Source organism: Solanum tuberosum, unplaced genomic scaffold (genome assembly GCF_000226075.1).
Source record: "Solanum tuberosum cultivar DM 1-3 516 R44 unplaced genomic scaffold, SolTub_3.0 scf00039, whole genome shotgun sequence".
Classification (NCBI taxonomy): domain Eukaryota; kingdom Viridiplantae; phylum Streptophyta; class Magnoliopsida; order Solanales; family Solanaceae; genus Solanum; species Solanum tuberosum.
Genome location: NW_006238968.1, coordinates 2,475,217 through 2,491,717, shown reverse-complemented (window position 1 = coordinate 2,491,717; position 16,501 = coordinate 2,475,217). Strand labels below are relative to the sequence as shown.

Below are 16,501 nucleotides of genomic sequence, written 5' to 3'. Positions count from 1 at the left end.
CCACTCACTGGATTATATAACTTATAAGCCTTGGATTGTGTGCTATATCCAACAAAAATACATTTTTCACACTTTTCATCAAGCTTACGTCGAGCTTGTGAATTTATCAAGGCATAAGCTATACAACCAAAGACACGTAAGTGGCTTACCTTGGGCTTGTTACCTCTCCAAGCTTCATATGGTGTTTGATTAAACACTGCCTTAGTAGGAGAAATATTCAGCAAATAGACAGCAGTGGCAACAGCTTCAGCCCAAAAACACTTCAGTACACCTCTACCTTCCATCATGTTTCTGCCCATCTCAACAGCTGTGCGGTTCTTTCGTTCTACTACACCATTTTGCTCTGGTGTATATGGTGTTGTGAGTTCTCTGTGTATTCCATTTTCCTCACAAAAGGAACTGAACTCTTTTGACATAAACTCACCACCTCTATCTGTTCGAAGTGTTTTGAGTCTACATCCACTTTGCCTCTCAACAAAAGATTTAAATTTCTTGAAATTGTCAAAAGTTTCAGATTTAAATTTCAAGAAATATATCCAACTCATATGACTATAATCATCAGTAAAAAGCAGAAAGTATCGACTTCCCCCTAAGGACTCAACACTCATAGGACCACACAAATCAGCATGTACTAACTCAAGACAAACAGAAGCTCTCCAAGACTTGCTTACAGGAAAACATTTTTTACTTTGTTTTCCATAAACACAACTTTCACAAAAATCAAGATTCTCAACTTTTGGCAACCCAAAAACCATTTCCTTTTGACTCAATAACTTCAATCCATTAACATTTAAATGCCCATAACGTAAATGCCATAGTCTAGTTTCATTATCTCCACTAGCTACCATAGTACACCTCTCAACCATTGAAACTTCTAGAGGAAACATTTTATTGTTAGCCATTGGAACTTTAGCAATGATTTTCTCAGATTTCTTATTTTTAATAGTGCAAACACCATCGTCAAAGAAAATTGAGTATCCGCCAATCACTAGTTGTCCAATGCTAAGCAAATTATGAGATAGACTAGGAACAAACATCACATCTTCTAAAATCTTAGCATTACCTTGGCTGGTCATAATGCTAACTGTACCTCTACCTTCAACCTGAATCTTCTTGTTGTCTCTTAGCCTTACATCTGATTTTTTTGACTCATCGAGTTCATTGAACAATGATCTTGTTCCAGACATATGATTGGAACAACCACTGTCCAAAAACCAAAAATCGTTAGGAGTTTCTTTTTCACAATAAAGGGCCATGAACAACTTACTGTCATCATCATTTTCCTCTACAAAGCTTGCTTGGTTATTCTCATCCCTCTGTTTTTGCCAACAATAAGCTTCTTTATGACCTAATTTTCTGCAGTAGTTGCACAAAAACGTCTTAGTCTGCTTTTCTTCATTTGATCCTCCTCTATCTCGATTTCTTCCTTGGCCCCTTCCACGGCCTCTTTCTTGAAAACCACCTCTGCCTCTTCCACGATTTGCAAAGTTTTCTAGCTTATCTTTCTGATGAATGGACTCCCCCTTCACCTGAAATGTCTTTTCTTCATTTTTTTCATGCGATCTTAGGAGCCTCTCTTCATGAGCTTGCAAAGAACTCATTAGTTCATCAAAAGTATAATCAGATAAGTCATGAGATTCCTCAATCGCAACAACAATATGTTCAAACTTTGAAGTAAGACTCCTTAAAACTTTTGCTACAACCGTTTCTTCAGATATGTTTTCACCATAGGACTTCATTTGATTAACAAGAGAAGAAACTCTAGACAAATAAGTTTGAACAGATTCATTATTTTTCATAGAAAGAGTTTCAAAGTCACGACGGTAAGTCTGTAATTTTACCGTAATCACCTTAGCTGAACCTTGAAATTCCTTCTTCAAAATCTTCCATGCCTGCGAAGATGTAGTTGTTGCTGCAATTCTTGAAAAAATTGTATCATGGACTGCTTGTTGAATCAGGAATAGCGCTTTGGCATCCTTCTTTTTTATCTCTTTCAATTTTTCCGTCTCTTCGTCAGAGTCTGATTGCTCCACGAAGCCTGCTTCAACCAAATCCCAAACTCCTTGTGATTTGAAAAGAGTTTTCATTTTGATACTCCAAAACTCATACTTTTCACCAGTAAAAATTGGCATGAGTTGTTGGGAAGATGATGAAATACCATTTACTGCCATTTTTCCTCACAATTTCCAGAAAGGAACCTTGCTCTTGATACCAGATTTGTTGGAAAGAAAAAAGGAAGTAAAGGAGAAAGTGAACAGAAAAATATAGCAAAAAACAGAAGTAAAAGCTACTGCAAAGTTTTGTTTCTAATTGATAATGGAAGCAACAAGTCTGCCTATAAATAGGCTTACTGTAAAACAGAAAATACTAAAATTTAGGTCCACTAAACCACTAACTACTAATTAGCTACTAATCTGCCACAATATCTAAACATGCTAAGATAAAGGAAACTAACTAACAAACTCCTGAAGACTTGGTCAAGTATCTGAATCACTTTTCAACATATTGGAGTTTTAATTTTCAGTTAGACAAGAAGGCAAGGAAAAATGAAATGGTATATCAAAGTAATGATGGGATCCACATGCATTAAAGCCAAGAACAAATGTTTTTGGTGTGCACAAGTAGACACTTAAACTTGTATAAAATTGAACAAATAGACACATTCGTCCTACATGGCACCCTAGATGAAAATTTTGTATCCTACGTGGCGTCCTACATATATTATGTCATGTAGGACACGTGTGTCTACTTGTTCAATTTTATACAAGTTTAAGTGTCTACTTGTGCACACTCAAAATTGGAGAGCATAGTTGTTCGTTGAAACCAAGTTAAGGGTCATGTTTATGTATTATGCCTAAAAAGAATGATTTTTCATATCCAACAAAAAAAAAGGTACATCTAAGAAGCTTTGAGGTACCATCTTTTTAAGCATAAAAAGTTGAAAATACCATAAATATCCCTGGGGAAGTAGGCATGTTGACGATGACCTGCTTCCCTAAATATCCCGGGGAAGTAGGCATGTTGACCATGACCAGCTTCCCTAAATATCCCTGGGGAAGCAGGCATGTTGACCATGACCTACTTTCCTACTATAGTAATAATGTGTATTAATCACATTTTTCTTTTCATAAATGATAGATATATTTTTTGTTTGAGCAAGTGAAAATTTTGACTTAGTTACATAAAAGAATTGAAATATTTTGGTATATAATTAATGGTCCATTAAATTATATTCATAATGATTAATCATTAATCAATAAACTTTATTTAGTATATTCAATAACTTACCTTTTTTTATTTGAATTTCAGATTTATTTATGTTACCATAAAACACAGATTCCGAATATCAATTCAACATAAATTTTCAACCATAAATTCAATATAAAGAATGGATTACTTTCCATAGCCATATTGACTTGAAATTAAATTACTATAGTGAATAAATTTTTCATGTGTGTATAAATACTCATGATATTTTATTTATTTTTAACTCACATTGCTTGAAAACAATTGATCAATAGATTTTATTGCATTCTAGTATGGCGGATAAGAAAACAAAAGGACGCCAAAAAATTCCACTAGAGAAAATAAAAAAAGAAGTTGATCTGAAAGTTGCATTTTCCAAACGTTTATCGACCTTATATACAAATGCAAGTAAGATCGTAAGAGATTGTAACGTCGATATTGGAATAGTTCTATCTTCTCCAAGTGGTAAGAACCAATATTCGTTTGTTCACCCAACTACTGATGTAGTCATTGATCGATTTGTGAACCCCACAATGGAATTAGATCTGGGTACGAGACTCGTTGCTGAAAATGCAAGGAACATTGCAATTCAGAACAACATCAGGCTGAATGAACTAGATGCAAGAGAAGCAGCTGCAAAGGAAAAAATACGTTCTTTAAAACAAATGGACGAGACTAGAGATAAATGTTGGTGGGAGTTCGTTGACCAAATCAATGCAGAGAATATAACCACATTTGAAACTAAATTAAATTCGATTGAGGGTATCTTAAACGATCAATTGAAGAAGCTAGAAATTGAAACATCGTCCTCCTTACAGGCCCCACTAGAAAATGCAGATAACTAATCTAGTGTTTTATAAATGAATTATCTTCGGATAGTATCTTTTATCGAAGTCCAATGCAACAAAATGAAGATTTAAATTCAAATTATTATGAGTGCTTTATTTTCCTTTAATTCTGTTATTTTATTTCAATAATGGTATGTACTACATGTACTTTGGAATGATTTCTATTAAAAATATTAATTTTATCTATGTTTATATTCCGGATATAATTTGTTTAATTTTCTTCTTATTTTTCTTAACTTTCTACTAGTATGTTTCTTCCTATGTTTAATTTTTTCTATTAGTATTTGTTTTCTCCTACATGGTAGGTCTCTTAATATTGTGTTATGAGTTTGAATATATGCACTTAAACATACCGATTTCTCAATATGACGTAAAATATATTTGAAGCACGCCATGTCAATACTTATTTCAGTATTTGAAAAAAAATAAAAGAAAGTGATATGCACGAATGGAAATAATTAAAGATGAAGGCATTTTTTCTTTTCAAAATAAAATGAAGCCCTCGACATGTGTATTATACATGAGCTATCAAACTATAAAATAAGTGTACCTTCTTGTATCATTCAATTCGAATTTAGAACATGTATCAAATTTTCCAACCCTAAAAGAGCCATGAAAAAACTTACTATACAGGGATAAGGCTAAAATTAAAATGCAAATTTATGGTGAATATATTCAATGATGTAGGAAAAAAATATAAGGTTAACCTTGTTAAAGGTAGTGAGAAGTCGCTTGAAAGTCGATGTGATCCTAACCCAGGATGGCTACATGGTTTATGGGAAATGTGAGTTGTCTGGACTCCTCTTCATATTGATGCTCAATACTACTCCCAAAATATATAACTCAGTGCTTAAGTAAAAATACTCCCTCTGAGTTGAGATAAGTTCTCAAAAGGGTCTCTTTAATAGGTAAATGCTCTGTAATAACTCTATCTTAATAAGTGTGAATAACTCTTATACTTTTTTGAAAAATAGTGCTCTTTTTTCTCCATGTGAAAATGATACATTTGGGAATCATTTACCTCCCTTAAATTCTACTAAAAAGTTATACTTTAAACTTTACTCTTGAACTCACTTTTAACTTCTCAAAATCAATTTAAGAAAAAAAAATTGATCAAAAGATTCTCTATGGAAACTCAGTAAATGAGGTTTATATGGAAATATAAACATGAACAACAACTCAAAGATCTCAATGCATAATATATAGCAACTCATATTCAAGAATTTAGAACTCAGAATCAATAATATAACTCATCTCAGAATTCTCAAAACTAAGGGTCTAACCCTACATTAATCATTTACTGACTGAATTCAGATGTAGAGCGTGAGGACGAACTCAGTCCATCACTATGAGTAGTCTTACATACCTGGAAGAACAATGTTCTTGGAGAAACTTGAATACAATCTTGGAAAATGAAGTAAGGAGAAGAGTCTTGAATTGAAAACCTTAGATATCTTGAAGAGAATCTTGAACTTGGAGCCTTTAGATTTTGGGAAATTGGAGAAATCCCTTTCTTGGAGTTCTTGATTTTTGGAAGGAGGAGAATTAGAGATTTTGAGAGTTTTTATATGTATGATGATGATATTAGGTTATAATATGGACTTAAGGAGGTTAATTGCGGATAAAAGGTCAAAAACACCCTTTTGGGAACGTAAGAAGACCATAAAGATCAAAGAAAATGACCTTTAAATGAATCCCGTCTGCCAAGTCAGCGATATGGAGGTCCCCTCGCAAAAATATTCGATGGTTCATCGAATGGGGCTTTAGATCTCAAAAATAGACAAAGACTTATGGTTTTCAGGACATCTCGGCGAGCAAATTAGGAGATTCACCAATCCATTCGATGAGTCGCCAAATGATTAGGTATCCTCGCTGCATTTCCAGCTTGTATATGTTCCAGTAAAACAATCATAACATTTTACTCTGAACTCAAAATAAAGCAAACTTGGTGATGTTAGAAAGAAGAATCATAGACCTTTAATTTGATAAGTCATGGGCCACCTAACACTTTATATGCGGAGAGATATGATTGTTTAAAGTTGACCTTTATAAGAACTCATACGAGAACTTAGCCGATATGAATGCTTTGAACTTGACTTGGTGTTTGAGGTCCCTTATGACCTTAGATCACTTTAGATACCCTTGATACACTTGGTAAAGGACCTTAAAATACATGAGCAAGTAGAACATCACCCGATTCAAGCTCATATACTTACGGCGAATGATTCAGATTTAGAATAGAGTTGCAAGGTGTTACAAAATAATTCGGGTCTTAGCTTAAAAAAATTGGGGTGTTACAGGAAGTTGGGGGGGGGGGGGGGGGGGGGGGAGTGTTGATAGAAGTAGTAAATGACTAATTTTTTTGTATTTTTTAAATCAGTGTGAAATTTAAAATTAGGTTAATCATATGAACTCATATATTAAGTCATTTCAAATTGTTTTAATGGAGAAAAGCCTATAATGCCCTTAAATCCACCTTATGATTTACAGTCATTATAAATAAGGGTATTTTTAGCCAAGAAGATGACATTGGGAGTATTTGGGGGCCAAAAGGTGGATGGATGATAGTTTTGTACCAATTCAAATAGTTGAGAGGCATTGTAAACCTTTTTTTGTTTATTCTTCTTACCACTTTCCAATGAGAAAACAAACAAGGTGTGCAAAAAAAATTCCCAATCCACTCTAAGCTCGAGAACAATGAAAATGGGGATTTAGCACAAAAAAAGTTAAAACCCAATGATATTTCCGGTCTAGGCCCATCTGTATTCGCCCCCAAGGAGCTAGAAGTTACATTCATAATTCTTCAATAATTTCTTGGTGCCCACATAGTCTAGGTTTTCTTAACTGAATAGTTATACTTATATCTACTTGTATAATATTCTGTAGATTATTAAAAACTTCATGCATAGGCCTTCGGACATGGAGTCTAGATTGTTGAATGTGTGGTTAAATTATTGTTTAGGCTAATGATGGACTTGATTAGTTTTGTTTGCATTATGATGTTTTTTGAGTGTTACCTAGGAAGAAAATTGTGGGTTATCAGATTATGATCAGGAAATATTTGGGAAGGAATCCTTTAGGAAGGTGATCGTTGTTAATTTTTCTGTCTATGTTATATGTGTTTATCAACTACTTTTTAGTACTGCATGCATGCGCATGATATCTGATTAGGGAAAAGGAAAGAACATGAATTTAAATGATAAATATGGACAACCTCATACAATGAAGGGTGTTGTTTACTTGTGCTTACAAGGGTATTATAATTCATTGTGATTGTGATTGTGTTTGTGTCACTAATGATTGACACGGGTACCACACCTGATACAAGATATATCCAAGGTTGACTAGGATATCATGCCTGATATATACTAATGATTGACACTGATACCAGGCCTGATATCGAAATATCCATATATGGTTGACTCGAGTATCATGCTAATATACTAGTAATTTGTGTGTGAGTCCTATGAGAGAACCGAGTTTACTTCTTGTAATGGGATGATTACATGTTGGTCTATGAGTGACCGAGTTTGTGTTTAAATGCTAAGATGGTTCTTGTGTAGACCAGGGTTGCATGTTAAACATTGTGGATGATATTTTAGGGATCTTCGATAGACCGGGTTGCTTGAAGGTGTGATGAATCAGGTATTGCTTGTTGTGTTGAGGTTGTTCATGATTATTGTGCATATCTCTTCGGGGTGTGAACTCGGAGTCCAAACTATTTTTTGTTTGTGACTATAATTGTATATACATTTGTTTGCTAAATTATGGTTACTTGTTCGTATTTTGTATAACTGGAGTGTTGTAAAGGCAAGGTGTTGATATGAGAATTTGCAGGGGAGTAGTAAACTGATTATCAATGTAGTGGTGGTCTTGTATTTGAGGGAATCTTTATGTGATAGAAGGATTAGGCTATAATCAGATATGAGAATGGTGAAAAGGTCAAATGTTTAAATATTAGAGTTGGCAGGGAAAGGAGGTGGTGTGACTTGGGGTAGAATATATGAGAGTCCTAATCTTATCTTCAAATGTGCATGTTCTATTGATTATTTGCATTATATTATGTGGTATGTTCGAGTCAATCGATGATGCCTACCATTACTTGTTGTTTGCATTGATACTACTCTTGTTATTTCACTTGGCATAGTATGATTCTAGGTCCCAGTGATGTTTCATAGGTGAAGACAATGACAATTCTCCAACACCTTCTACTCATCTTTCCTTACAGTGGGAGATGTATATTATTTCTTCCATACGTTGTTTTCCTCTTAGAATCTCTTCTACATATTTAGATAAGTTCCTAGGGAGGGATTCATGTATTTTCCCAAGACAATGTTTTTTATCAAGTTTGACAATGGGTTTTCAGGACTAAATAAGTTAATATATTGCAAAAGTTGTTTATTTCTGCATTTCATAGTTTAATTTGGGTTGTAAATGTTCTCCTGCCCGTGTGTTAGAGTAGGTGCCCGCATGGCCCAATGATTTAGATCATGATATATCTGGACGCAAGCAGCTACTGCAGATGTTTAAACACGAACTACTGACTTCGTGGAGGTGAATTCTGACGGAATTAGGCCTAGAAACCATGAGTTTTTACCCCATTTGCGCGAGAGTCTTTCCACTCCATTGTTTCCAAGCTTGGAGCAGCCTAGGAGGGTTTTTGGAGCAATCCTCGTTCTTTTTTTCAACGGAAGAGAAGGAGTCCTAATACAAAATCCATGTTTCTAGCTGCTGATTTCGTCAGCCCGCTACAGTAGTGGCCCTATAGCGGGAAAATTTCCATCATAACGGTATGACGTCAATTCGAGCAAAATTTGAATTTTAAAATTTTTCATCGTGTCACTCCGAATTAATTTTATAGCATATTTCAATAATTCTTGCTTCCCGCAACAAGGTGCTTTTTAATAATGTCTGGACAGGTCGTTACAATTTAATCATAGGGAAGGATCTACATATTTTAAAATTGTAAGTATATTAATATATTTTCCATATCAAGTTAAATGATAGGTTTATGTTTTATTTGACTAAGTGAAATATCTTATTTAGCTACCATAAATTAAAGGAATAGAAAGATTTTGGTACGTAATTAATGGTCCATCAATAGTATTGGTTAACCTCTAATTGGTAAATTTCATTAGTACATTAAACAACTTACCTATTTTTATTTAATATTTCATATTCATATATGTTACCATAAAACTCAGATTTCGAGTATCAATTCAATATAAATTTTCTGCTATATATAATTTTTAATATGCAGAAAAGATTACTTTCTATTACAATATTTGACTTGAAATTTAGTTATCATTGTGAATACATTTTAATTTATGAATATAATATTCGTGATATTTCATTTTTTTAAGTCACATTTCTTGAAAATAATTGATCTAATAATATTCTAGCATGGAAGGTAAGAGAACATCAGGACGTCAAAAAAGTCCATTAGAGAAAATAGAAAAAGAAACTATTCGAATAACCTTGTTCTCTAAACGGTTTTAACCATATATAAAAATGCTAGTGAACTTATAAGAGAGTGTAATGTCGATTTTGGAATAGTCCTTTTTTCTCCAAGTTACAATCTTTTTATATTTGTTCATCCGACTACTAATGTAGTCATTGATTATTTCATAAACCCCACAATAGAATTAGATCCAAGAGAAGAACTTATTGTTTCTGATCCACGTACTAATATAATTCAGAACATCTATAAGTGAAATGAATTTGATGCAAAGAAAAAATATGTTCTTTAGATCAAATGAACGAGGCTAGAGATAAAAGATGGTGGAAGTCCAATGAACAATTCAATGCAAAGAATGTAACCAACTTTGAAACTTTGTTAAATTTTGCTGAAGATTTCTTAACTGATCAATTTAAGCAACTTGAGGATAGAGCTTCGTAAATGGTATGCAGATATCCTCCGTCATACTTTTGGGACATTGATGTCCCTTCCGTACAAAAACTAGAGCATATATGCCATTCACTCTAACGGAAGACTAAATAGGGACACGTGGTGCAATCTTATCCGTCGATGAATATCGAATCGGTGGATAAGATTATGACACGTGTATGTCCGTTAGTATAAAGGGTATATATACTCTAGTTTTTAGACGGCAGGAATACTAATGTCCCAAAAATATGACGAAAGATATTTGCATACTATTTACGATAGTTCAGAAATATATTTGTACTTTTTCCCTTAATATTATTATGCGTGCTTTAATTTTTTTGGTTTTGTTATTTTGTTTCAATAATGATATGTACTGCACGTACTTTGCAATGATTTCTATGACAGAGATATATGGCTATTAGTACTATTTGTTGTTTCCTACATATTAAGTCTCTTAATATTAAATTATGGGTTTGAATTACAAGCACTATAACATATCGATTTTTCAATATGTCATAGAATATATTTGAAGTATTTCATGCTAAATTAAGTAGTTATTTAAAAAAATAAAGGTAAGTGATATGTGTGAATGATGAGGACCAAAATACAAATAACTTATTTCTTTATGCCAAAAGAGTTCTATCACGATATATAAAGAAAAATCTTAAATTTTCAAGCCTTATTTCAAATAGTTCAAAAAATTCGCCATCCATATATTCCTATACAAATATATATACTCATTTTATTATAAATGTATAATGTTTATCGGAGTAAAGTGGCATGGGTATATATTATATTGTTTTTACTAAAGTTCGTTTAGCCAAACAACTAGAAATCTAATAATACTTATTTCAAAAGTGCCTACTTTATAGATTGAGGTGTTTGGTTAAGATATTAAGAAGAAAATATGAATTTTTGAATAGTAGCAAAATTTATTTTCCAGAAGTTGAAGAGAATAATTTTCTCAAAAGAGCATTTTTGGAACCTAGGCTCAACTCAAATTATTGTCCAATATTTAAGAAAAAAAAATCAAATTGATAATCAAATGAATTGCTACTCTACGAAATCACTATACGAAATGAATTTCAATCTGATAGCTTGTTTGATCAAGCTTTTGAAAGGTGAAAAATGTTTCTTCTTATTTTTCCTACTAGAAGTGTTTATTTAGAAAAACAAAGTGTTCTAGTTGTTTTTAGAAAAAATATATATTTTCAAAAAACACTTTTTAAAAAAAATCATACTTCAAAAGAATATACTTAAAAGAACTTTCAAAAATAGAAAAATAACTTCTCTGACCAAAGTAGGAAGACAAATTTCATAAATGTCATTTTAGTAGATCAATTTTAAAATTCGAAAATGTTTTTAAAATTTATTCATATTTAGTAGATCAATTTTCTTTTTAAAAAAATATTGTTTTAAAAAAAAAAATTCTTTAAATTAAAGAAAATATTTTTTCTAGTGAAAATAAAATATAGTATAAATCAATATTCTATAGATATTGCATAAACAATAAATTTGTAATATAATCATCTAACATATGTCGTCCACTAGTTAGGTGTTTATACCCTCTTATATATTTGAGAAAATTGTAAATTTTAGATTTGGACATATAATTAATATATAGCCACATTGTCATGAAGGGAAATTAATATAAAAAAATAAAAATTAATATAAAGTGTATTAACATAAATTAAATTTTTGATTTAGTTAAATAATATAATTTGTCTATGAAAAAAGCCATTTGACACTCCTTATTATAAGGTGGCTCCCCATTACTCGTTGTCCCAAATGATATGATATTTTTTCTTTTCTAATTTATTTAAAAATAAAATCTCAATCTTTGATAATTATAAATAATTTAACTTTAAATTATTACTATTTTTTCTTGAGAAGATAATGTATAGCAGACACAAATATCTAAACTTTATTATAAATCACAAATTTCAAAAATAAATTTTTATTTTTATTTTAAATTAAATAATATTACAAAATTGGGACAAATAAAATTTAAGCCACATGGCAACACCTGAGATAATTCATTGCTTTATAGGCTGTACATTCTTTGAGTCATCGTACTTTTTCAAAGGTCATTTATGCAAAGTATAGACATAGCCATCTTAGGCAAAGACTGATTTGGTGTATATTTTTTGTCGAAAAGTCATATCGTATATCTAGAGGTTAAAATATTACTTATTATAAATATATATTCAGTTTTTTTATATTTGTAACTTAGCTGAGATTTTTTTTTTTGAATATTTCTCATCAAATTCTCTAAGCTCCACCACTCAGTATTTGAGACCAAATTTTGAGATATCCCTTTTTTAGAAACTTAGACTCCTTATATACTGATAAACTCCACTTAGACTGCGATTCATCAGTTCGATCATTTAATTTTTGTTAGGATCAATTTCTTCTCTATAACAAATATTTTGTTGTTTAATATAAGGATTGCTATTTCATGTAGGGTGTGGTACAAAATTAAGATCACAATCTCAGTATAATCAATATCGTAATTGTTAATCTCTATGTCAAAAAATTATACACACCAAATATGGGATAATATAATCTAATAATTTATTCCTAATTAATTATAATTTTAACATGCTAATCATCAAACGATCTGTTAAAATTCATAATTTTAAATATATTATAATATTTTTATAATTATAAAATCTTATCATTAACCAAAGTTCAAAGAATATTGGCTAGACATAATCCACTAGTATAATTATTATTCTCTATCGACCATCATAGTATAAATTGATTAGTGTCTCTTCCTTTTCCCCTCAGCAAATGCAAAGACATTGATTTCGAGGTATATATATATTGACTCAAAAATCAACAAAAATTGTGGCGAAATGAATTGACATTTCTTCATACTAAATAAAGAAAAGAGTGGAGATTCACAAATAACATCTTATCAGATCGATCAAAAGAAAAGATTTCACATTTGAACTGTATTAAATATCCAAGGACCAAGTATATACAAATTTTACCTCTATAACCCTACTCATGGGGATAGAGAATGTTTCTGATAAACTCTCAACTAAAAAAAAAGCATTTAAATAAGGAAAAGCAACAATGAAGAAGATGAGACAACTAGTAATAAATTGAGTTACATTGAATTCTAAAAGAAGCAAATTACATCAGCATATTAATGTGATTTTTTTATATATATATATATATGATATATCATCGAATTAATGTGATAGAAACACAAAAATCGAAAAACATAGAAACTTAAAAACTACAAGAATAAACCAATTAATACTATATATATAAGTTTGGAGCCAACGGGGTCTATCGTTTAACTTTTGAAAAAACAATGGACTAAAACATACATGAAAAAATGCTTAAATTCTTCACTTCCTTGTTCGTGACATTAAAACACTGAAAAAAGAAACGTTATTCGTAAAAATACAATGAATGCCACTCACTAAGCCTGTGAGACCCGACCTAACTAAATTTGGGATTCAATGGAATCAATTGATTAACTTTCAAAAAATCAATGGAAATACGCATAAACACACTTTAAATTCTGAATTCATATTTCGTGACACCAAAACGTTAAAAAAAAACAAGTCATTAAACTATGAATTCCTAAATATATAAAAACTATGATTTGTTGCTTTATTTGTGTAGTGGGGGCGAATGGTCAGAGTCCTTGCAATTCTTTGTATTGTTGGAAAGTGATAATTTATACTAAGTGTTGTGTTGGGACCAATGCTTTCTTGTTATTTTGTCTGCCCACACCTCAACATTCTACATCTTTTCTTCCAATTTGGCCTCTCAATCTTTATAATTCATTCTCTTATCTCTTTGTTTTTCGTTTTTGACTAAGGATAAAAATAAAGTTTCACTTGGCATGTTGAGTGATAGAGATAGTTGATTATTTGTTTTTGTTTTTTAGTAGGTGCTTTAGATACACTATATCCAAGTGAATTCACATGTATCTAAGATACATAGACAAATCTCGCTCGATTTCCTTCTATCTTGCTTGTCACTCTCTTATGTATCTGGTTTCCTAGATACACACGAATCACACTAGATACATACAGATACACATATCTAGTGTGATTCACATACATCTGGGACACTGCATGACTATCTCCCTCTCTATCTCGCTCACCTCCCTCCCCATCTCGCTCACTTCTCTCCCTATTTTAGTGTATCTGGTAGCAAAAATATATGTAGCTAGGTGTATATTCCTCAATATATGATAGGAAACTCTTAATTAGTATAGTAAGATACATAATTATTTGAAAGTGTAGGTAGAATTAGTATATATGATATGAATGTATGTCTAATAAGGTATTTTTCTCTTTTTGTAATTGAGAGACAAATTGTGCAAAAAGATTTTAAAGATATATCGCTTCCATCTCAATTTAGGTAATGATATTTGATTAAGCATGAATTATTTAATTTTTTTAAAAAGAATTACTATTTTGGAATTTTACTGTCTAAATATGCAGAGCAGAGCTAGAGATCAAGGTATAAGTTTGATCGGTTGAACCCAATAATTTTCGTCCAAACACTATTTTATCTTAAGAAATCTACTTGATACGTATAAATTACTTATTTTAGAATTCAATAACTAAGAAATACTAGAATCCTGAACCATAAATTTTAAAGTTTGATTTCATCTCCAAACATGCCTATTAATATTTATAATTATAACTATATTAAAAGTAAAACAAAAATAAGTTTTAATAAATCAAAGAGTAAAATATATGCTACATAAAATTAACCAAAATAATACTAATTTATAACATTATTTTATAATATGGAAATATGAGTACCAAGCAACTCACACAACACAAGACCCAAGCCGACCAAATCCCATGGATATTGGACTGTGCAAGACAGTCAGCAGTCTGCACTTGGGGTGGGAGTGACATTTTCTAGGATATTTAAATTGTATCATATAAGTTGAGTTTGAAACAATATTAATGTATATTAAATTGTATCATATAAATTAAGATCGAGAGAACAATATTAATGTATACACTTCAATTACGCCCAATGATCTTGATAATGCTCTTCAACTTTTGACCCCCTTTGTGCCTTTGTCTCATGGACAAATTTTCAAAGTCAAAAGTGTTGCTTATAAAATAAAATTTGTTAAATTTAAAATTTTATCCATAAAGCAATAAGGTCAAAAATACCAGACAGCTCATGATCTTAAGATCATTCTTATAAATCACCCGTTTCTATAAGGTCAAAAAGAAAATTAGAGTTAATTCTTTCGAACTCGATAGTTTTAGTTTAAATACTCATAGTAGAAACTGACATTGATTATCACTATCCTAGAATTTATAATATGTAAAGTTTAAATTCGAAAATCATTATTGAATTTATATTTGATGAAACTAGTTATGACATGAATACCATACTCTTTTATTTCATGCATGAATGGTATACAAAAGGTTTGAAAAAGCTAGGGAGATGAACTGAATTAGTTCATAATTCCTTGATTAGAGAAAGGCTATAAAACCTCACAATGAAGTAGATTAATACCCAAAAATAAAAATTAACACCATAATGTGAAAATTTTCCTCTTGGATATTTAATTTAATAACAAACATTCCATGTTGTTATACTTGACGTAACCCAATGGTAAACTCTAAATATTTCACAATATTCAACATTAGGTAATTAGGAAAATGATCAATAGTTATTTGGTAGCATTTTCACATATTTTAGTACTCCTAATGTTAGTGTTTAGTTAACATCAAAGAAATGATGGGACGATTAGAATTCTTTCATCTTTAATACTCCCTTTGTTTCAAAAAGAGTGATCTAGTTTGACTTGGCACGAAATTTAAAAAAATAAAGAAAACTTTTGAATCTTGTGGTTCAAAATTAGAGTTATGTATTGTCCTTTAATCTTGTGGCCTTAAACATGCCACATTGAAAAAATGTTACAAAAAAAAGAAAGAAGTCATTCTTTTTTAAACTGGCTAAATAGGAAAATAAGTAATTCTTTTTTAAACAGAGGGAGTAAAAGATCTCGAATTTCAATCTGAATAGTATTTTTGTGTTCAAAGAGAAAATTTCAGCTCAAGTAAAAACCATAAAAATAAGTAGTTGATAAATTGAAATTAAAACTAACACAATTTATAGAATCAAAAGATTTTGCAAAGCTAACTCAATTAACAAAAGATCAAATAATCCCCTATGTCTCTAATTACTAGTGCACTTTTAAATTGACACATTTATTAAGAAAACAACGATTGATATAGTGAATTTACCATTTTATCACTATTAATTATGAAATAGATAAATTAAAAACTTAAGATTTTAAAAAAGTTTTACCTTTTCTAAAGTAATTAATGGTATAATAGGTAAAAAAAAATTGTTCTTTCTTGATTTATTAAAATATACAAGTAATTAGGGATAACTAAAAAAAAAAATAGACAAGTAATTAAAGACAAAGAAAAAGGAAGTACTTCAAATTAAAATGGATTAGGACCATTTTGTTTGATTCATGTCTTATGCAATTTATATTTTTACTTATATT

General features: G+C 30.8%; 1 protein-coding gene across 1 annotated transcript; it reads left to right on the top strand.

Annotated features, from left to right (window-relative positions):
* Positions 1-3,539: 3,539 nt before the first annotated feature.
* Positions 3,540-4,091, top strand: LOC107059860 (agamous-like MADS-box protein AGL62). Its single transcript, XM_015306905.1, has one exon. The coding sequence runs from the start codon at positions 3,540-3,542 to the stop codon at positions 4,089-4,091; it is 552 nt and encodes a 183-aa protein (XP_015162391.1).
* Positions 4,092-16,501: the final 12,410 nt, after the last annotated feature.